Source organism: Sciurus carolinensis, chromosome 1 (genome assembly GCF_902686445.1).
Source record: "Sciurus carolinensis chromosome 1, mSciCar1.2, whole genome shotgun sequence".
In the NCBI taxonomy this organism is placed as follows: domain Eukaryota; kingdom Metazoa; phylum Chordata; class Mammalia; order Rodentia; family Sciuridae; genus Sciurus; species Sciurus carolinensis.
In genome coordinates, this window is record NC_062213.1 from 43,698,417 (window position 1) to 43,722,001 (window position 23,585).

At 32.9% G+C, this 23,585-nt stretch overlaps 1 protein-coding gene and 1 non-coding gene across 6 annotated transcripts in view; one reads left to right on the forward strand and one right to left on the reverse strand.

Moving 5' to 3' along the window:
* Rad54b (RAD54 homolog B) overlaps nucleotides 1-23,585 on the forward strand; it is a 107,413-nt gene that overhangs the window by 53,330 nt on the left and 30,498 nt on the right. For 4 of the 5 annotated variants that reach the window (XM_047529190.1, XM_047529207.1, XM_047529217.1 and 1 more), the window contains 2 exons: nucleotides 16,914-17,099; nucleotides 22,305-22,583. In XM_047529190.1, the coding sequence (XP_047385146.1) occupies nucleotides 16,914-17,099; nucleotides 22,305-22,583 (465 nt within the window). Of the gene's footprint in view, nucleotides 1-4,314; nucleotides 4,412-16,913; nucleotides 17,100-22,304; nucleotides 22,584-23,585 lie in introns of those variants that run through there. The other variant, XM_047529199.1, reaches the window with a different exon arrangement.
* On the reverse strand, nucleotides 13,693-13,800 carry LOC124969032 (U6 spliceosomal RNA). The gene has a single exon (XR_007105913.1). It is a non-coding gene; the product is annotated as a U6 spliceosomal RNA (small nuclear RNA).

Here is a 23,585-nt window from a genome sequence, read left to right on the forward strand (position 1 = left end):
AGCAATACAGAGAGAAAGTATGTTTGAAGTCAGAGTGAGCACTTGAAAAAAGCAATGGAGAGTGGGAAAAAGTAGATCAGGGTGTGCAAGCACAAATGGAGTGCTAAGCCAGTGATTTTAAGTGAGATTATAGAGAGCCAATTCATACTGTGGTAACCAGGACTTGTCTTTGGAGGTAGCTTTTTGTTTAGCTTGAGTAGAATTTTACATGCAGGAGTAAACCAGAAACCTGCCATTTATATAATATTTTTCAATTTTAAAACATTCACAAATAATTCAAAATGTTTTTAAGATACCATACAGACATGTGAGTGAGCTTCATTCAACCATGGAACTTCCAGTTTGTGACTTTTGGAGTAGAGCTATCATTCTCCAAGTGTGGGGCTTTGTAACATCAGCATCACTTGAAAACATTTTAGAAATTCCAGTTGAATCAGAAACTCTGAAGATGGGGGTCCTGCGGTCTTTTGTAATGTGCCCTCTATGGATTCTGATGCGGGTTAAACTTTGAGAGTCATGAAATAAGAGTTTTTTTTTTTTTTTTTAAACAATATTGGGGATTAAATCCAGGAGTGCTCTACTACTGAGCTGTATCTCCACCCCTTTTTAGTTTTTATTTTGAGACAGGATCTTACTAAGTAGCCCAAGGATAATGTGGAACTTGCAATCCTCCTATCTCAGCTTCCTGAGTTGAGGTGCCCCATTGTACGTGGCTTGAAATAGAGTATTTTACAATCTAGCATGGTGCCTACGTCATGTTAGATACTCAAAAATTTTTGTGAAAAAGCACAAAAGTTGAAGTGAGTGAAGGGTTATCAATTTGGATGTTGGTTGATGCCAGATAATGGATTATGTTAAATGTTATTTTTAAGGAGTCAGACTTAACTGGCAAATGTTTGATTATGGAGACAATATGATTAGAGCTGTGATTTAGGAAGAGTATAGTAACATTTAGGAGTAGGCATTGTAGTGAGAGAATATTTAATTGGAAATTTAGATTATGGCTACAAAAACAAACAAAACTCTATGGGTACTATTTTAGCTTGTTGGTTACTTAATTGGTTGAATTAAAAAAGCTTTTTATATCTTCTATTAGAATTAAGTTTTTTATTATAGAAATGCATATATATATCATATCCTTTTGATAATTTTATCTTTCTTTAATCTGTACTATGACTTTCCTTTGAGTGTCATGAGTTTTCTAATTTGAGGTAATATTTTTATAATATAATTCTAGTAAATACTTCTTTACAGTAGACACCTTTACTTTTTGAAATTAGAATAGAGATTGTTTTATGAAATTTAATCATATGATGATTTCAGCATGCTACCACTTGAAATTGATAATGAATGTTCAATTTGAGTATTGACTTTATATAACAAAATCAGTTTTCCAAAATGTGTTTTGTGGAATGTTAATTCTGTGAGATGTTTTTAGAATATTTCTCTGTTCATAAAAGTACAACATATATCTTTTGGTAGTTTGGTTCTAAAGTCATTGTGGAAGGTAAAAAAAAAAATTCATGTATATACAAAATGGTATGTATGTATATTGCCTTTGAAAATTCCTTTACTGCCCATCAGATGGCATAATCTGGTATAATTGTATTTTTCTCCAGAATCATTCAAGTTTGGTTGTTTCAGGTGACACAGTTCCCTAGCATTTAGGACTGTGCAGATTAAGAAACTTTATTTTCATGTATTTTTAAACACCAGAATTACGTTCATTGTATTAAGTGTACTGAAGCAATTTTTTCTGAGTCTATCTTGTTTGATTTTGATTTGCAAAAGTTTAAATGTATGTAATTCTCTATTCTCTAACCACTTCCTTTCTGCAAACATGATTACCATAGTGCAGTTTATAAGAATTCCTAAATAAAGAAAATTGCTCGTTTGACCACTGAACCTTTTTTTTGGAGGCTGTTTATTATCCTTCAAAATATCTTAGGGAAATTCTGAGGTAAACACCTTCCCCGCCTTTTTTTTCTTTTTGATATCGAAATATTTTGAGTTTGGGGACTACTTACCAATTTCCATTAGCAGTTTTTATTGAGGACAATATCACTAAAAGGAGAAAGAAATTCTGCTAGTGCCAGTGAAGTATACATTGAAGCTTCTAGACATCGTGCGTATGGAGCTTTATCTATAAAATGTAGCACTGGGAAAATATTGATGAGTGATTTTATTTGATTTTAGATTTGATTCTGTAGAAGTATTTTAAATTTGAAAAATAAATTGAAAGGTTTTTTCATTTAATGTATTAATCTAGGTAGCGGATAAGTTATTTTTGCCAACTTCCTGTCTTCCTTTTATCCATATGAGCTTAAATGGAGATGTTATTTTTATTACAACTTACGGTTTTTCTAAACTATGTATGATTTATAATGGTATCCTGAGAAAAGTTTAATTTTCTCATTTCTAACATGTCAGGTTTCTTGGAATATTAAAATTCTTTTCATGTAATGAGACAGCTTTTATTATTTCATTTTTGAAAGAGTCGATCTTCCCTTTTCCATCTTTATTTATGTGAAAATGTTTAAAATATGAATTATTTTCCATGTGCTTCTTTTAGAACAATATCAAATTTTAAAGACCTATTTAAATATCTTAGAGTGCAATAAATTGTATTTAATATATACCATTGATGATGGTGGTTAAACAAATCATTTATTAATACTTATTCTTTTAATTATGAGTAGTAACATTATATTGATTTGTATATTTTTTTATTGCCATAGGACAAAGAATTCAATACAATAGAGATGAAATTTTTTGATGAGGCATAATTGAAATAAATTTGTTTAGATGATTGTATAATACCAAATGTACCTGTCTAAATATTATATTTTTTTCAAATGTCAAGACCCATAAATTCTCAAAATCAAAATTTGATAGTGAGGGCTGGGGTTGTAGCTCAGTGGCAGAGGGCCTGCCTAGCACGGGTGAGGCTCTGGTTTAGATCCTTAGCACTACATAAAAACAAATAAAAATAGAGGTTAAATTCTTAAAAAAAAATTGATAGTGAATTTGATTGTAAATAAGAATTAAATGAAATATTGTTGCATACTTAAATACAAGAGTAAATTCTACTGAAACATTAACAGAATCATACTAAATCTTTGTATACAATTTTGAGATTTAATTTTTTATATATCTTTTAAATTGATTAAAACTAGTATTTATGATTTGAAATTAAGTTTTCAATAGCTTTGTAAATAGTGGAAAGCAAAATAAATGAGTGAACACAAAAATACCAATCAAGTCAACCCAGGCAATTAAAAAAAAAATGGACGTATTAGTATTACACTTTACTGATCTTTTGTGTTTCAAAAATATGTGTGGTGCTGGGTGTGGTGATGCACAGGTTGAGGCAGGAGGATTGTAAGTTTGAGGCCAGCCTGGACAAGTTAGCAAGATCTTGTCTCAAAATCAAAATTAAACAGGGGTTGGGGCTTGGGATGTACCACAGTGGTAGAGCACCCCTGGGTTCAATCCTCAGCACTACCAAAAAAAAAACAAGTATGGAATTCACAAAGGTTTTTATAAACCCCAACATTTTTATTAAGAAACCCATCAAGCATACAAGAAAAAGTTGAAAGAATTTCATAATAAATATTCATATGCCTACCACTTAGATTTTGCTTGACATAATGCTTGATTAGAGCAGGCCATATAGCACATCTTGTAGAGTGCCAGCCTCTCATGCTGGAGGCCCAGGTTCGAGTCCCCAGCACTCTGGGGTTCTGGAAATAACAAACATAATGCTTGATTAGAGAACTTATACATTTGACTTTTTTAAAAAGTTTTTATATGTATTTTGTAGTTATAGGTGGACACAATATCTTTATTTTTTTATTTTTATGTGGTGCTGAGGATCGAACCCAGGACCTCGCATGCTAGGCAAACATTCTACCACTGAGCCACAATCCCAGCCCATACATTTGACTTTTAAGAAATTGCCAAACCTGTTCCCAAAATGATTATACCATTTTACAATTCAATCAATAGCATGTTTTCATTTTTAAAATAAAGCTTTACATGTTCAATAATCAGAATGTCAGAATTGAAATTGAATAAGTTCTAATATTTCAATGAATTAAAAATATCAATTAATGTTTTACTATATTTGCTTTATTGAATATTTATCTATACTTTTTTTTTTAAGAAAAACACTGAGCCAGGTGTGGTGGTGCACACCTGTCAAAACCAGCCTCAGCAAAAGCGAGGCTGCTAAGCAACTCAGTGAGACCCTATCTTTAAATAAAATAAAGTTATATTGCTTTGCTAGGAAAGGAGAAACACAGAGTACTCCTTCCCAGAGTCTGTGTCTTAGATCTTCTGGAGACATCCCTTATTCCTGTGGTGGGTGTGTGCTCAAGGACAGATAACTTTCCTAGGATGGGAAAGAAAGGTAATCCTTATTACGCCTTGTTATTCCTCTGGTCTCAGTATATTGTACTACCTGGTGTTTAAGCCAAAAATTTAGGAGCCATTCTTTATTATTGTATTTCCCTAACTCCACACCCAGTCCATTAGCTCATTCTGTTGGCCCTACCCTCAAAAGAACCTCTGAAACTAATTCCTTTTCACCATCTACATTGGGACCAGCCTCAAGAAAAACATTTTAAAACATGTTGCAGAATTAGAATAGTTTACCCCTAATTGTTTCAACATTACTGAGTTTGATATTTATTTACATACAAATAAATATTTGTGTAGTTTTTAGGTAAAACACAAACCTTAAATGTACAATTTGATAAGTTTTGGAAAATACCTACATTTGTATTGCTCAAACCCCAGTGAGGATTTAAAATGGTATAAGAATTGGAGGAAAAGAAAGGTGGATTTGGAGGAGTCTGGGTTAGCCTGAACCCTGCTGATTTAAGATGAATCATTCCACATAGTGGGAAAGAATTTACAATGTTAGCTCTGTGGTAGCCTAGTTTGGTTGAGGCCCTGGGTTCAACCCCCAGTACCAGGCATACACACAAAAGATATAGAATGTTATCATCAGAAAGTTCCTCCTGTCTCTTCCTAATTAATCTCCTGGCACCTTAGGCAACCATTGTTCTAATTGTTTAAAAATCTTGCTTAGGTTTTTCCTGTTCTAGAACTTCATGGAACCAGGCAGTATGCATATTTTCTTCTTTTTTAACTTAGTGTTTACTTAGGTTAACTTAGTGTTTTTAATATTCACCCAATTTCATATATTGAATTAGTAGTTCATTGCTTTTTATTGCTGTATAGTATTTCATTGTATAGATGTATCAGTTTAATCCATTTTCTTTTGATGGACTTCTGGGAAATTTCCAGAATTTGGCTCTTATGTATAAATATTTTATGAATATCCTTCTACAAATTTTTGTGGACATAATGCTTGATTAGGAAATTTTACATTTGACCTTTAAGAAACTGCCAGACCTTTTCCCCAAAGTGATTGTACTATTTTATACTTCAATCAACAGTATATGAGTTTTTTTTTTTTAAATAAAGCTTTGCATGTTCAATAACTGGAATGTCATAACTGAAATCGATGAATAACTTATCTGATATTTAAATGAATTAAAAATGTCAAGCAGATAATTTAGATACCTAGATTTTTTTTCATTTTTGTACTTACTGCATATATTCTCTGATGTGAGGTATTGAAATATGATGAACTGTGTAGTCTTTGTCATCCTCAAAAAGTGTATTCAGAAAATGATCTTTAATGCAAAGAAGTATCTTCTAAGTTTATTTTACACATAATGTTATTTGTACTTAGTTGACATTCACTTTCTTTTATTGGGTAAAGAAAACTATGGCTGATTATCTGTTTGAAGGGATTTGTATATTAATGTTTATATGTTTTTTGGTGTAATAAAACTTTGTCTTAAATTTATATTGCAGTTATATGTTAATGTATGTTAAAAGTTTAAGAGATTTGGTAATTTTGAAACTCAAAAACAATTTGCAAGACTATTTGCATTCTTTATTATATGAGATATTTTAAATTTTATTTGTACCATTGAAGACAACATTAAATTTTTTTTTTAATTTTAGTTGGCAATGGACCTTTATTTTATTTATTTATATGCAGTGCTGAGAATCAAACCCAGTACCTCGCACGTGGTAGACAAGCTCTCTGCCACTGAGCCACAACCCCAGCCTGAAAACAACTTTTGGGTTTATAATATTAAATACTTGCAGTTGTGGGATGTATAATTAAGTCATCCTATACTTAGGAATCACTCATTAAGATGTTAATTCCCACTCTTAATAGTAAATGACATCTTCTGCAAAGCATGGTTCCAAACATCCTTACCTTATGAAACTTCCTGATAGACCTTCATGTGATATGTTCATGCAGACCTACTGATTTGGGAAGTACATTACAGGATCAAGGGGGACTTTGATCAGAAACAGTTTAGAAATAAAATTATTGTTAGATTGGAATTTTTAGAGTGGTTAAGTCAGTGTTTTCTATTGTACAAGTAGTCTAAATTTAGGAGGTTGTGATGTTCCACCATCCCATGTTCTCAATGATCTTCATTGTACTTTTTGGAGTTAACCTCTCTTACCTGCCCTAGTAGATGAATTTTTTTTTTTTTTTTTTTTTTTTTAAACAGTATTGAGGGTTGAACCCAGGGTGTTCTGTCACTGAGCTACATTCCTAGCCCTTTTTTCTTTTCATTTGGAACAGGGTCCTGCTAAGTTGCCAAGACTGGCCTAGAACTTGTGATTCTTCTGCCTCAGCTTCCCCAGTAGCTGGTATTACAGGCATGCACCACCATGCCCGGCACCTAAATAGTATTTTAAATGGGACTGATGGGAACAGGGCAAGGGTAAAATGATGATGACAGTAGTAAACATTTAGGGAAAATTTTCTATGTGACAAGTACGGTTCTAAGCATTTTACATCTCTAATGTTCATGATCAGTTTGTAAGATAGGTATTAATATTACTTTCATTTTATATATTCATAAACTGTCACAAAGGGTTTAATAAGTACTTTTCAGGGCCACCTAACTATTAAGTGGTAGAATCTAAGATTCATACACATGCAGTCTGGCGCCATGGTTTGTGCTGTTCCTTTGCTCTGAAAGAGTATATTAAAGCTGAAGAGTCTAAGGCTATTTCAAAGTTAATTATGAATTATTTCTGAGTTCCCAGAATTTAATTATTATCTTTTGTTTAGTTCAGCTTTTTTTTTTTTTCTTGCTAGTGGTGGTATTGGGGTGTTCTTGGATATAACAATAATTCATTTAGACAGTGAAAATACAACAATATTTGATCTAGGATGTTTTTCCTAGCCATTTTGCTAAGACATTGTTTTTACCCTGCCTTAGGGCAATCTTGGACTATTTAAAGGAAATTAGGTTTTTCTCTTAGATAACCTAATAAAAAGCAGAAGACCACATTTTTAAAAAGCAGAAAGGTATTGTCAGTGCTTTATTTGATTCATAGTAACTACAGCTGGTAGTATTATGTAAGAACTAATTAAAATTGGTTAAAATTGCACAACACAAAATTTTGTAGAGTTCAAAAACTAGTCAAATCATTCCATCTTTTTTGTTATCACTAAAATCATTCAAACGTTCTCTGGGAGATCATGCTTGGTAAAACAACAAAAAGAACATATTGACAATTTATCTGAAAACTGGCCAATATATTTTGACTAAAAATTGGTGAATTATACAATCTTGATTAAATTTAGTTATACAAAATGAGCAAATTACTTTTGTTAGAAATTGTGGTTATAAAAAACTCCTGTTGGTAAAAGCTGTAATCAGTAAGATATGATACAGAAAGAAGTGACTGATGAGGGGCTGGGGTTGTGGCTCAGTGGTAGAGTGCTCGCCTAGCATGTGTGAGGCACTGAGTTCAATCCTCAGCACCACATAAAAATAAATAAAAATAAAGTTTTATGTCCATCTACAGTTAAAAATGTTTTTTAAAAAAGAAGTGGCTAATGACTCTTTCTTATAAAGTTTACTTGGGAAATAATTGATCTGAAGGAACCAGACTTCAAAGTGAAAACAAATGATTTATTTTCTAAAGCTATTTTCCAGATGAAAACTGATTTTGAGATAATTCCATCTTTATTAAATATTTTCAAAAACATGAAGTCAAAATGTATCTACAGTCAAAATGGCAGTTTTGAAGGATACCTATTGTCTGTGAATATGTTGAAGAACAAAGTCAAAACACACCACTCATCTCAGGATTTGAAGTACAGTGGGGAAGGCTGATTCTAAGTAATTTGTTATATAATTAATTGTTGAAATAATGGTGAAATAATAGGGCGACTTGATTTAATCTGTTAAACAGGGAAATTTATACAGAAGAGTGAGTACAAATTTAGTTAAGTGTGTTAGAGGAAGACAAGTAAAAGACCCTTTGACAGTTCCTTGAGAACTATGAATTTTAAGCAAGAGGGATACATGTTCAGATTTATATTTAAAAATAACTAATAAATGTAGAGTATGGTTTTAAGAAACAGTGGAATAAAAAGAACTCAATAGATCTGTAGGGAAATTCCTGTAATAGTTCAGAAATCTTTGTGAGATTTTTTTGAAATAAGTGGAGGCAACAGAGAAGGCAAATAGTACATAACTTTGAGAACTATGTAGAGGGTCAAATTGTCTGGATTATGTGGTTGATTAGCTGTGGGACTGAGAAAGTGGAAAGTATTAAGGATGATTTCCAATTTTCCAACTTGAACAAGGATAGGACAGGAAACTGAAGGAGCTGTAGTTTTTGGAGAGAAGATGAATGGACACAAATAATATGAGATATTGGTTAGACATCCATGTGGACATGGTGGAGACAATTGGGTATACAGATACACAAATCTAGAGTTGTGGTCTGGGTTAGAGACAAAAAAAGTTGTTAGTACATGGAGAATATCGAAGCCATGGGGATGGAAGAGCTAATTTAAGGTATGCATGAGAGTAGAAGAAGGACTAGTACTAAGTTCTTAAGAACTCCAGTAGAAAGCTTAGATAAAGAAGTATGAATTGACAAAAGATGTCTATGAGCAGCAGCCAACAAAGAGGAAAATTTTAAGGGTGTTCAAGAGCTCCAAAAATAGAGTTCATATTTCAAGAAGGAAGTAATAAGCACCGCCCAATGCTTTTGAGAACTTTATATAGGAATAAAAAATAACCTGGATCTATTGATAACTCCTAAGTGACCCTTGACATTTGCAGTTCTGGGGAGAGGATGATACTATAAGTTAGATTGGAGTAGTTGGAGAGTGGGAAATTGAATAGAGGTAATGACTGGGGTGTTTGGATACTTGAAGTAGAAACAATGGAAGTAGACAACTTTTTCTGTTGTTAAAACTTCTCTTTATGTGGTGTATTCTCATTTCTCCCTGAAACATCATGTATTTTTCCATGCAATGACCTTTTCAATGATTTACTGTGGAAAAAGGAGTTAATCAAGTATGAAGCCAAAGAGTGACCTTGTTAAGAACTATTTATTGCCCCTAGAACAATACACTAATTCCTCCTTCACTACTTATTTTATTAAAAAAAATCAAGTTTTGTTTGACTTTTTTACTAAAAAAATTTTTTACTAAAATTTTACACATTGAATATTCATTGATTTAGAATACAGTATAATCCTTATATTTCTAATAAGTGAGTGGGCTTATTTCATCCTGGCACCTTTTAATTTACTAAATATTACATGTTGCCAAAATCTTCTCTCTCTACCCCTCCTTCTTTCTTTTGTGGAGGAACAATGAGAAAAATAGGACAGTCTGTTTAAATGACATGTGTTTATTTAAAGTTTTACAGTTGCTCAATATCTTAGTATCTCCTGTTATGTAAGACATTAAATGGATTCTTGATTGTTTTAGCACAATCAACACAATGTTTTAAGTGTTTTTTAAAAGCATTTTACATAATAAAATGTAATAGATTTGTATTTTTTCTAATTTTGATCAAATTTCTTATTTGTATTCTTTATGCCTATTTTCTACTTAAAAATTTAAGGGAAATTTTGAAAGTACTGGTTGAGAGTCTGGGTTTTAGACTATACATTTTGGACAACATGTTGACTTAAATGAATGTTAGGTGTTTTCTGGTCAGTTTAAAAATGAAAAGAAATGAGAATTCTTTTTCACTTTAAATGGACTCATTTATTGTCACTGTTCCAAATCTACCAAAAAAAAAAAAAAAAAAAAAAAGAAAGAAAGAAAGAAAGAGGAGGAAAATAGAAAAAGAAAGAAAATAATATAACCCCAGCCCAACTAAATTTTCTCCACCCCCACAACGTAATTGTTCCCTAAACCAAACTCAGACTGGTCTTGGTAGAGGAAATGAGAATCTTTTTTCTTTTTTTCCCCTTAGTTATATCCTTTAAGTTTAATGTGACTTAGGGGAGTCAAACAGAGAGGAAATTAAGATATATCTAAAAATGTCTTATCACCAGTAATCAAATTCAAATGACAATATTAAGAAGATACTATTTCTACCAACTAAATTGGTTAACATGAATGTTCACACAAAATGGTCATAGAAGCTTATTGATAGTCAAAAGCTGGAAACAGCTCAATCGTTGTTCAGTATTCCATATAATAATAAAGAGCAACTGGGTGTGCTGGCACATACCTGTGATTGCAGCTATTTGGGAGACTGGGGTCATTGGATTACAAGTTCTAGGCCAGGCTGCACAACTTAGGGAGATTCTGTCAACATAAAAAGGGCTGGATATGTAGCTCAGTAGTAGAGCAACCCTGGGTTTAATCCCTGGTACTACAAAAATAAGCTGTTGCTTATCTTAAAAACATATCAGGTAGGAGAAACCAATCTTGAAAGTTTGTATACTGGATTATTCCATATATTGTATATTCTCGGAAAACTAAAGCTATATTTATGGAAAACAGCTCAGTAATTGCTGGGTTGGTGGGTAGGGTGAGCATGTAGCATGGAAGAGTCTTATGGGGTGGTGGAAGTAATTATTTCTTGATCATGGCAGTTACAGGAATCTGTGTAGAAAGATTCATATATAAAATTTGTAGAACTACATCAAGAAAAAACAAGTTTTACTGCATGGCAGTTACATGAATCTATGTAGAGAGATTCATATATAAAATTTGTAGAACTATATAAAAAAGTTTTACTGTATGAAATATTAAAAAATAGAAAAAAGTTGGTAAAGATGATATATTGTGCTGATGTATGTGTAGTGAAGTAGGCACTCTTGGTGGGAATATCATTGATACAACCTTTTTTGGAGAAAAATTTGCTTTCAAAAAGCAAAAGTTTTAAATTCTGATAAAATTCAATTTACAGGTTTTATTTCATATTGTTGTGTTCTAAAAAACATGTGCCTACCCCAGCATTGGAAATATTTTCTCCTGTTTCCTGTTAGCAGTTTTTCATTTTAGATTTTACATTTAGGTTTATGATTCATTTTAAGTTCAATTTTGAGGCTTAATGGTTGACTTATTTTTTCCAAATTGATATCCAGTTATTCTATCAACATTTGTTGAAAAGACTTTCTTCTTTTCTCCATTGAGTTTGTTTCACCATTTTTATTGGAGATACATGACTAGACGTCTGAGTCTTTCTGACTACTCTTTCATTGCATTGAACTATGTTCAATTTTTTTGGCCAATACCAAACTATTTTGATTCTTGTAGCATTTTAGTAAACTTCCAACTTTCGTTCTTTTAAAAAATTGCTTTGGCAGCTGGAAATGTAGCACAATGGTAGAGTGTTTGCCTAGCATATGTGAGACCTTGAATTCAGTCCTCAGGACCACAGAATAACAAATAAATAAAGTAGTTTTGAGTATTAGATTCTTTGCATTTCCATATGGATTTTCAAGGTAACTTAATTAATTTCTATCAAAAGTATCCTGGGATTTTGATTGGTATTGTGTTGACGTGTATCTACCATTTTGGAGAAAATTGCTCTTTTATTTCGGAGGCGGGGGAAGGATACTGGGGATTGAAACCAGAGAATTTCACCATTGAGCTATACTTCCCAGTCCTTTTTATATTTTATTTTGAGACAGAGTCTTGCTGAGTTGTTGAGGTTTACCTCAAACTTGTGATTTTCCTGCCCGAGTCTCCTGAGTATCTGGGATTATAGTTGTACACCACCAGGTCAAGATGAAAATTGTCATATTAACCAAATTGAATGTTACAATGCATAAAGTAGATGCTTTTTTAATTTAGATTTTGATTTGTTATTTTACATATATATATTTAATTTTTTTTATTTTTAAGACTGCGTTTGATTCATTGTACACAAATGGGGTACATCTTTTTGTTTCTATGGTTGTACACTATGTAGATTCATACCATTCGTCTAATCATACATGTACATAGGGTCATGATGTCTGTCATCATTCCCTATGTTCCACTATGCTTCATACTCCCTTCCTCTCACTTCCCTTATATTTTTTGACTTGTTAATTTTTTTCAGAAAAGCTCGTTAATTTTTTTCCATAGAAGACTTGGATACTTTTTATTTTTTAAGTATTCATGTGTGAGTTTTCTGTTTTTAGAGTTATTGGGAATGGAAATTTTAAAATTTCATTTTCTGATTTCTTGCTAGTTGGGAACAATTTATTTTTGCCAATGAACCTTACATCTTGTGATCCTGCTAAATTTGTTTTATAAGATCTAGTCAGTTTTTAGAACATAGACTTTTTTTTTTTTATTATAAAATTGTAAACAAATGGGATACATGTTGTTTCTCTGTCTGTACATGGCGTAAAGGCATACCATTTGTGTAATCATAAATCTACATAGGGTAATGTTGTTTGATTCATTCTGCCATTTTTTCCCCTTCCCCCCTCCCCTCCAACCCTTCCCCTCCATCTATACAGTCCTTCCTTCCTCCATTCCTGCCCCCCTCCCTAAACCCAACTCCAACCCCAACACTAACCCTTCCCACCCCCCATTATGTGTCATCATCCACTTATTAGCGATATCATTCTTCCTTTGGTTTTTTGAGATTGGCTTATCTCACTTAGCATGATATTCTCCAGTTTCATCCATTTGCCTGCAAATGCCATAATTTTATCGTTCTTTATGGCTGAGTAATATTCCATTGTATATATATACCACATTTTCTTTATCCATTCATCAATTGAAGGACATCTAGGTTGGTTCCACAATCTGGCTATTGTGAACTGAGCAGCTATGAACATTGATGTGGCTGTATCTCTGTAATATGCTGATTTTAAGTCCTTTGGGTATAGGCCAAGGAGTGGGATAGCTGGGTCAAATGGTGTTTCCATTCCAAGTTTTCTAAGGAATCTCCACACTGCTTTCCAGAGTGGCTGCACTAATTTGCAGCCCCACCAGCAATGTAAGAGTGTACCTTTCTCCCCACATCCTCGCCAACACCTGTTGTTGGTTGTATTCTTGATAATTGCCATTCTAATTGGGGTGAGATGGAATCTTAGGGTGGTTTTGATTTGCATTTCTCTTATTACTAGAGATGTTGAACATTTTTCCATATGTTTGTTGATTGCTTGTATATCTTCTTCTGTGAAGTGTCTATTCATTTCGTTAGCCCATTTGTCGATTGGATTATTTACATTCTTGGTGTAGAGTTTTTTGAGTTCTTTATAGATTCTGGAGATTAGCGCTCTATCTGAAGTATGATTGGCAAAGATTTTCTCCCACTCTGTAGGCTCTTTCTTTGCATTGCTGATAGTTTCCTTTGCTGAGAGAAAGCTTTTAAAAATATGGAACGCTTCACGAATTTGCGTGTCATCCTTGCGCAGGGGCCATGCTAATCTTCTCTGTATCGTTCCAATTTTTAGTATATGTGCTGCCGAAGCGAGCACGAACATAGACTTTTGTAAGAAAAATTTTTTTATTTCATGGTCCTAGTACTTTCTAATCAGGAGACAATAATATTTAATGACGTTTAGTCTCATTCATACCTTGCTGTTACATGTGTTCTTGTCTTTGAAAACAGTCATGTTATCTGCAGATAGGTACAGTTTTATTTCTTCCTTGTTATTCTTTTGCTTTTGAAGTTTTTTTTTTTTTTTTTTTTTTTTGCGGTGCTGGGGATTGAACCCAGGGCCTTGTGCTTGTGAGGCAGGCACTCTGCCGACTGAGCTATATCCCCAGCCCTTGCTTTTGAAGTTTTAATGGTCATAATGCAATGACTAGGACAGTGTTGAATAGAAGTGATCATTCTTATTCCTTGTATTAGGATATTTCCTTTTTCTCATTTAAATAAATGATACATTTTAAAAAGTTAAAATTTATTTGGTTTTTGTTAAATTGTATTGTTTTGATGGCTTCCTTGGATTAGGTGTGTATTAGGTAGAAGTCATAGTAAAAGACCCTTTGGTAATGTGGCAATTAGATTTTGTCATCTTCAGCTAGACTAACTTTTGCCTAGTCATTGAAAATATAGTGTACACAAGTTAGGTGAGAAGCAGGAGCTAGGATTCAGTATGAGGGTCTGTATTTCTCATGACAGGCTTGTTGGTATTTTGTGTCTGATCTGTAACTGCCAAGGGGAAAAGAAAGGACATAAGGTCAAACGGGAAGTTTTGTCAAGTATAGTTTGAATTAACATGCTATAGTATAGTAATTTTGCTTCAGAATATTAAAAGACACCATTATTTAGAAAATTATACATTTGTGCCTTCAGTCTATTATACCACTATTTTCTGTTTTAATTTTTTGTGTCATTTTAAAATTGAGATATGGCAGAGGGAGGAGGAGTGGCCCTTCCATCTCCAAGTAAATGGGGAAGAGGGTCTCTGAAACCTTTCAGAGATTTCCTCTGGAACTTGAGAAGCTGGTGTGTGACTTGCCAAGAAAGGTTTAAAACCAGGGGACTGTGCCTGGAAGTGATCCTGATTGCATAAGGATAAAGACCAGTGGGTTGAGTGGTGCTTCCTCTGACAGTGGATGAGGCCCTGTGGATTTACCTGGGAGCTAAATTTGGTGTTGGCAGGAACCAGCTTGATTTCCTCTCCCCAGAGGATGGCCTGGGTTTGTGAAGGGCAGAGGATCTTCAAATTCTAACTATATTGTATGGGAACAAAGTTATTTAAATAGTTTTAAAATGGGAATCAACAGAAAAATGTAACTTTTTTAGTTTTTGCTTGTACCACAGCCAATTTAGAGAGCCTTTGATCGAATAGCTAGGAAGTATAGATCCAGGGCATTTGTTCTTTAATTTTTGTACATTATTTAAATAATTTTAAGAAACATTAATAATTAATTTCCCCCTGCATCATCTTACATCAAATATTAAATTAAGATGTTGAAAATAAATAAAATTTAAATATAAATAAATGTAATAAAAAGATTGCTCTTAAATGGTCAGTTTGGTGATTTTTCTTAATTGTATACACCCACGTAACTATCACTTATAACAAGTTCTCTCCTGCTTCTTTCCAATCAGTTCCCTCAACTCCATAAGCAGCAATCACTGGTTTCTTTCTTTTTTTAAAATACGTATGTATTTTAGTTGATGATGAACCTTTATTTATTTTATATGCAGTGCTGAGAATCAAACCCAGTGCCTCACACACACTAGGCAAGTGCTCCACCATTGAGCTACAACCCCAACTGTAACCGCTGATTTCTGTAGGTTAGTTTTCATGATGCTGGAGTATTTTCTGTGTTAGACTGTATGTTTCCATATAGTGATACTGGAAGTGTTTTTGAGAGAAAAACATAGACTTTTGTAAGAAAACACTTTTTTATTTCCTGATCCTGTACTACTAAATTCTCAAACTGATTACTTTCTAATCGGGAGACAATAGTATTTTAATGAAGTTTAGTCTCATTCCTACCTTGCTGTTACATGTGTTCTTATTTGAAAAATATTTCATAGTACATGATCCATCAATTCTACTTTTAGATGTATAATAAATGATTTCCAAAAAGAAATTAGTATTTTGCACTCCCACATTCACTTCAGTAATATTCACAGTAACCAAGATATGGAATCAAACTAAGTGTCCATCAGTAGATCAATGGATAAAGAAAATATGGTATATACACAATGGAACGCTATTCAGCCTTTCAAAAGAAGGAAAACCATAGACTGGGAATTTAGCACGTGCAAAGACCTTAGGCTGACCCCCAGCTCCTAAATAAATAAACATCCTGTCATTTGGGACTGCATAAATGAACCTAGAGGACATTTTGCTGAGTAAAATAAGTGAAGCACAGAAAGACAATTTCAGTATGATCTCACATATGGAATCAAAAATATAATAATAAAATTCATGGAGAATAGAGGGATGGGGTAGGGCTGGGGGATTGGTAAGATGTTGGTGAAAAGATACAAATTTCAGTTAAGAAGGAATAAGTTCAGAGATTGTAAAACATGGTGTTTGTAGTTAATAAAAAATACTGTATTCTTGAATAATACTATTAAAGTAAATTTCAAATGTTTTCACTATGAAAAAATGTGAGGTATTCCATATTGTATACAATATATCAAAACAGCATGTTGTATACCATAAATATATACATTTTTGTTAATTACACAATAAGCAAAGAAAAGAAAAATATAGGTTTTTATTTCAGAGTATTACTCTATAATAGTATTATACTTTCCGTCAGATTATCATGTCACTGTTAATTTAGGTATTTTTCCATGTTATAGACATAGAAATAATAACTTTGTAGAGTTCCAAAATGTTTACAGTGATTATTGTCATTCTACTGCAGTTACGTTTATTAAACTTACCTATGATAAGAAATTTACCTTCATTGTATTCATGGTAATGCTAGCAGCTGGCATTTGAACTTTTTAGTTTCTAAAATGCTAACATGAGCATAATCAAATATTCTCATACTATTTAATACAATCTGACTTTCTTGTACCTTTTTTTTTGTTTGCATGACCTTAATACTTAAACATTGAAGTCATCTCTAATAATGTGGTTTTATTTTTGTTTTATTTTGATTCATTTAGCTCCTAAAGAAGTAACAGAGTTCATGGGACAAGAAGAGGAATCTGATAGCCTCATTAAATATTTTAATGTTGTTTGGTGTAAACCTTCAAAGAAAAAACATAAAAAGTGGGAAGGTGATGCTATTCTTATTGTAAAAGGAAGGTCATTTACATTGAAAGATTTGGAAGGCAAAGACATTGGAAGAGGTATTGTGATATTACCTAATGTTTATGATTTGATCTAAAATTTGTATGTTTTTGATTATTAAAATTTAATTGGGCTTTATAAAGTTCATACTCATGCCTTAACTGTATATGATACATAAATTATTTCGTATTGATTAGTGATCCTAACAATCTTAGGATCTATGCTGATTGTATAAGCCAGATTCTACTTATGGTTTCATTTTTTTCCAAAGTGGTCAGACAATTAATACAGTTATTTTGTCATTCTTTTGAGATTAAGCAGTTTATGTTGATATGCTTTTTCCTCCTTTTTTTTTCTTTTTGCAGAATGATTAGTGATTAAAAGGTATTAGTGATTAAAAGATATCAAGAGTTGAATAATACACTTTCAGTGCTATGCAAGAAAATTTTGAGAAACAGAGTGAGGAATAATGGTCAGGCTTGACATAGATTAACACATCTAAATTAGAGGTCATCACCATTTGTATTATAAAATGTTGCCAGTATAATTGGCACTAATACAGGTTAGCCTATACGTTCAAAATGCTTAATATTATAGTTTTTTGCCTTGCCTCCTGTACAGTTTTGAGTATGGCCAAATTATAAAATATGTTTCATATGTTAATTCCTTCACTTAAAAATATTGTTTGTAGGGCTAGAGATGTGGCTCAGTGGTTAATTGCCCCTGGGTTCAATCCCTGGTACCAAAAAAAAAAAAAGAAAGAAAGAAAAAAAAAATCTTCAGTTTGTAGTTTTTAGTAACTTATGTGTACCACTATGCTAGAAGTAAAGAATTAAAGATTATTTTAATTTATAGTTTACTGGGGGCAATGCAATTAATAATTAGGAAACAATAAGATAATTGTTTCAATGAATTTTTATTAGGTGTAGTGAGAACATAAAAGGACCATTTAACTTAACCTAGGACACTTAGGGATAAGTCTCATCAGATTTACTGTTTAAGGAATATATATTGAAGGTAAGTAATTGGGAGGTCATGTGAAAAGGTCTTGTGTAAATGGAAGAGCATATGCAAAAGTACAGAAGGCATGAAAGAATTGAAACTAGTTCAGGGTTTCAGAAATGTAGTATATAAAGGGCAGTGACAGTGATAAGGTTGAAACTGAACTAAATGATCTGCAACAGAATTTTAATTTATTATAAAAATAGGGGACAGCCACTATGTATACAATATTGTATTTAGTAAATAGAGGACAGAACTCATTTCATGTTGTTAAAGTAGATTGGGGCTAGGTTTTTAGAGAATTTGTTCATGCAGTGGTGTTGCTTTTTTTTTTTTTAATTCTAAATCCATCCAGAGAGGTACAATTCTCAAAATTACTCTGGAATATCTTACTCATAAAGTATAGTATACATAATTTTTTTTATGTATAGTTTATAATAAAATGATCTTTCATTTGCAGGTACAAAAATTAAGTTAAACTAGTGGGTTTTTAACCCTGGTTGTATAAGTAGAACCAACTGAGGTGCTTTAAAAATGCTAATGCCTGGGCTCTAACATCTGTGGCTCTAATTTATTTCATGAATAGGTAAAGGGACTGGTCATAGGTGTGTTTTAGGTTTGTAGATGATTCAAATATCCAGTCATGTGAACCAGTTGTAAACAATAAAGGGATTATATTGGTTTTCAAAATAAAACATCTAACTATAGGACTTGGCTTTCCTAATTACAGCATTAATAAGAGTATTAACTGTGAGCTAATTGTGCAAGTTACTACCCATAAACAAGCAGATTTCCTTTGAAATAATTGGATATATGGGATTTAAGTTTGCTATAGGGATAGACGCTAAGAAAACAAAACTGGAACACTAGAATTATTGGTAACTGTGTGAAGCGAGCAGCACCGCAGCGCTTCTTTGTCTTGAAGGGCAGCTAGACTTCTCTGAGTTGCCAATCAGAGGACGACGAGACGTACGGGATTGAGGACACGATCACACGGAGATGGCAAACCAACGAATGGTTTATTTTATGATGCTCTCTCACACACAGGGGGGCACGCCAGCCGGCTTAATGACCTGACCGTGACCGTGCGCAGACGGTCTCGGAGCAGGTATTAGCCCCAAGCAGGGTTACAATCCGGGGTTTTTATATGTTTCACACAGGGCATATCTTATCTACCACACACAGCTTAGTACTTTATCTAGTCCTACAGCTTAGGGTTGCCTAATTTGCATAATTAGTATCAGTGCACTCCTCTTAGTACTTTATCTAGTCTTACAGCTTAGGGTTACCTAATTTGCATAACTAGTATCAGTGCACTCCTCTTAGTCTGAGCTTAGAGAGCTCTTGTTTTACATTTGCAAAGCACTCCTCCTGGCCTGAGCTTTAGAGAGCTCTTGTTTTACATTTACAAAGCACTCCTCCTGGCCTGAGCTCAGAGAGCTCTTATTTTACATTTATAAAGCTCTGTTTTACATTTATAAATCTTTGCTCCATTCACTGTGATAAGGCAGTGAGGCTCAATGGCCACTATTATACAATATCCAGCAGGAAAACAAAATGAATTACAGGGTGGAAAACAAAGGGACAGTTAAGAAAGTCTTCTGAAGAGATCTTTGAAAGGGTCATTACTATGGACCAATATAAAGTAAGAAATCCTGGAATTAAAAAATGTTAAAGATGTCCTCAAATTCTTATTCTTGTCTTCCATTTTCATGTAAAACTAGGATTCTATAAGAATAAAATATAAAACTATAATCTTCATTTATGTGGAGAGGTCAAGACCATTGCTGAATCAGAATGGAGTGAAGGGACATCACTAAGCACATTCAGAACGTCAACCAAGCACAGGTTGAGCATTCCATATCAAAATGCCTGGGACCACGGTGCTTCAGATTTTTTTTTTCCTGGTGTTCTTGTGTAATATTTATGTAAAGCTTTACTTTTTCTCCGTACCTACTCTGAAAACCCAAAATATGAAATATTCCACAATCTGAAACTTTCTTTTATATTTCTATGAACTGTCTTTTATTCATCAGCATGACTAGTGATTTGATTAAATACAAGCTTAATATATTAGGGCTTTTCTGCAAGAATCATGTGCTTCCAGTTGTTCCCTATGGGCTATAAATATTTGTTTAAACCTCAATTTTCTATTTTAAAATCATAAGACTTTATTTTAATGGGAAAAATTATTTGTTAAAAAATTTAAATCTATGCAATACACAGAAGTGCCTGTGCCCACCTGTAATCCCCGCAACTTGGGAGGCTGAGGTAGGAAGATCACCGCAGGTTATAGACCAGCCTCAGCAACTTAGCAAGACCCTGTTTCAAAATAAAACAAAAAGGGGCTTGGTGTAGCTCAGTGGTTGAGCACCCCTGGGTTAAATCCCTGTACTACACACACACACACACACACACACACACACACACACACACATTAAATTATTAATTTTTGGGGGGAGGGTGCCAGGGATTGAACTCAGGGGCATTTGACCACTAAGCCACATCCCAGCCCTATTTTGTATTTTATTTAGAGACAGGTCTCACTGAGTTGCGTAGTGCCTCAATTTTGCTGAGGCTGGCTTTTTTTTTTTTTTAATTAAAATTTTTTTTTATTTTTACAGACTGCAGTTTGATTCATTGTAAACAATTGGGGTACAACTTTTCATTTCTGTGGTTGTACACAATGTAGATTCACACCATTCATGTAATCACAAATATACATAGGGTAAAACTGACTGTTTCATTCTACTATCTTTCTGTCCCCCACCCCCTACCACCCCCTTTTCCTCTACAGCATCCAAAATTCTTTCATTCTTCTCTTCCCTCCACCCCCCTCATTATATATCATCATTCACTTATCAGAGAAAACATTCGACCTTTGGTTTTTTGGGCTTGGCCTATTTCACTTAGCATGATATTTTCCAACTTCATCCATTTACTGGCAAATGCTATACTTTTATTCTTCTTTATGGCCTAGTAATATTCCATCGTGCATATATACCACTGTTGCTTTATCCAGTCATCAGTTGTAGGGCATTTCAGTTGATTCCACAAATTTAGCTATTGTGAGTTGAGCTGCTATGAACATTGATGCAGCCGCATCACTGTAGTATGCTGATTTTAAGTCCTTTGGGTATAAACTGAGGACTGGGATAGCTGGGTCAAAAGTACAATCTTGAAACTTTTTGAGCATCATGTAAGTGCTCTAAAGATTTTGGATTTTGGACTTTTTCATATTTAGGATTTTTGAGTTAGAGGTATACAACCAGTAAAGTCTTCCTACAGAAGAACGTTAAAATTAAAACATCCTTTATCATAAATAATTAAAAAATATGTTAATTAAAATTGAAAAATGTTAAGAAATAAAATCTAAAAAACTGGTACTGATAATAAATTTAAGATTCGTTTAAATGGGGCAAATTGTAATTTTCAACTACTTAATGAGTCATTTTTTGAAATATGACAACCTATTAATATTTTTTAGAAACTTAACAGTTTATGATATACACAGTTCCTGCCCTTTGTGATGGCACAATAACTATGCATTTTATATTTTAACTCACTTAATAGGCAAGTATGAGAGTCTAAAATTCCACCTGACTAGTTAATGAGCTCATTTCCATCAGACTTGCTGAATTATTCATATTTATATTCCATCAGCACCCTACACATGGCAACACTTAAATATTGATTAAATTAATAGTAATTCAGATAATATTATAAGATATATCACTTTATAATTAAAGAGCTAGAACTTGTATTATCAGGAGCTTCTTGCCACAACTGTATTTTAACTAGGCTATCTCAGTACAGTACTAGTTGTGGTAGCCATTACTTTTATTGCTGTTTCTTCACATTTCCAGCTGTTTCTAATTAGAAATAGATATCATAGTTTCTTTCTAGTTTCTTCACAAAAAAAGAGGGTCATCTAGCCTGTTACACTACTTTCTTGGCTTGAGTTTTTTTTAAACCAAAGATGGCAAGACTATAAAGAGTACAATAGGCTTATTTTCAATTAAAAAAAAACTTGTTTTTGTTACAGCATGGCTAACTTTTATAGTTGTATCATCATTTCTTCTGACTTTTAGGTTTTTTTCCTAAGGAAAATAAAAAAATTACGTTTCATTTGGACTAACATGTTATACACAGTTATTTACGTGCAGAGTTTTCATCCTGTACTGTTATGGAAAGGTGACTATAGTATCACTGTCATCTTAAATGTTAGTTCAATTAATTTGTTTTTCTTTCTCAACCAAAAGGCATTGGATATAAATTCAAAGAGCTTGAAAAGATTGAAGAGGGCCAAACACTGATGATTGCGGGAAAAGAAATAGAAATCATGGGGATAATTCCTCCGGATGACTTCAACAGTGGCAAGTGTTTTCAGCTTGGAGGAGGAAGTCCTGCTACCCCAAGTTCTCAAACTGCCAGAAAGAGCTTTTCTAACCCTTTCAAGAGTGTTTGTAAACCAAGTTCAAAGGAAAATAGACAAAATGGTTCCCAAAATTGCAAACCACGCCATGATCCACATGCACCAAGTGAGATTTTAAAAATAATTTGAATATCCTATTTTTATTGTCAAAAGATTTGGATATGCAAATTAAAGTTTAAAATTTTGTTTTATAATTTTCAGGCGAAATACATATTTTTCTTGATATATGCAGTCTTACATAAGGGATAATGTTAAAGTCAACAAGAACTTGGGAATTATTTAATATGTAAATTTATAATCCAGAAATAATCAAAATATTATATATATGTTGAAGAAAAATATCTAAATTGTAGATGTATACATACACAAAAGTATAATTTTTAATGAAATCAGACTTCTGTAGGAAGGAGAAAAATTAGTAAATTTATAAATCAGAATTATGATTACACTTATGCTTTGAATGGCATATACTTGGATTATGTCTTAATGTATGAAAATGTTGAATGGTGGGATGCTATGCAAAGAATTCAAATTTTACCTGTAAAAGTTCAGTTTAATTCAGTTAATTTTCACATTGATTAATTAATTTTTAAAAATTTGTATTACAAAGGAAGCCTAACCTGTTTCTGATTATTCTTTTATTTGATTATTTCACTAAACCAGTATTTCTTGATTGTCTTTTATGCTTTGGGTCTAGAAAACTTATCACAGGACAAGTAAATTTGGATGAAAGTATAGTAAATATAGAAAGTTGGGGAAAGAATAGGTTTTTTTCATATCTGTAGCAAAATGAAAGTATGCCAAGTATTATTTTTCCTTGTAACCATTATGAAAACATAAGTTTTGAGATAAAGTAGCCTTGAGATCATATCCCTTCAAGTGACATCTGAGGAAACTGAGATCCAGAAAGAGGAACTGACTTACCTAAATTCAGCAACAACTGGCATAATTGGGACAAAACTCCACAATTAAAAATTTCTACTATTTCTATATTAACTTTAATCCTAAAGACTTGGTTGAAATATGGTAACTGAACTTTATTTAAAGACTTCAGTTAGAAACACAGTTTTGCCACTGACCTAACTGGTTCTTGATCTCTTGGGGTAGT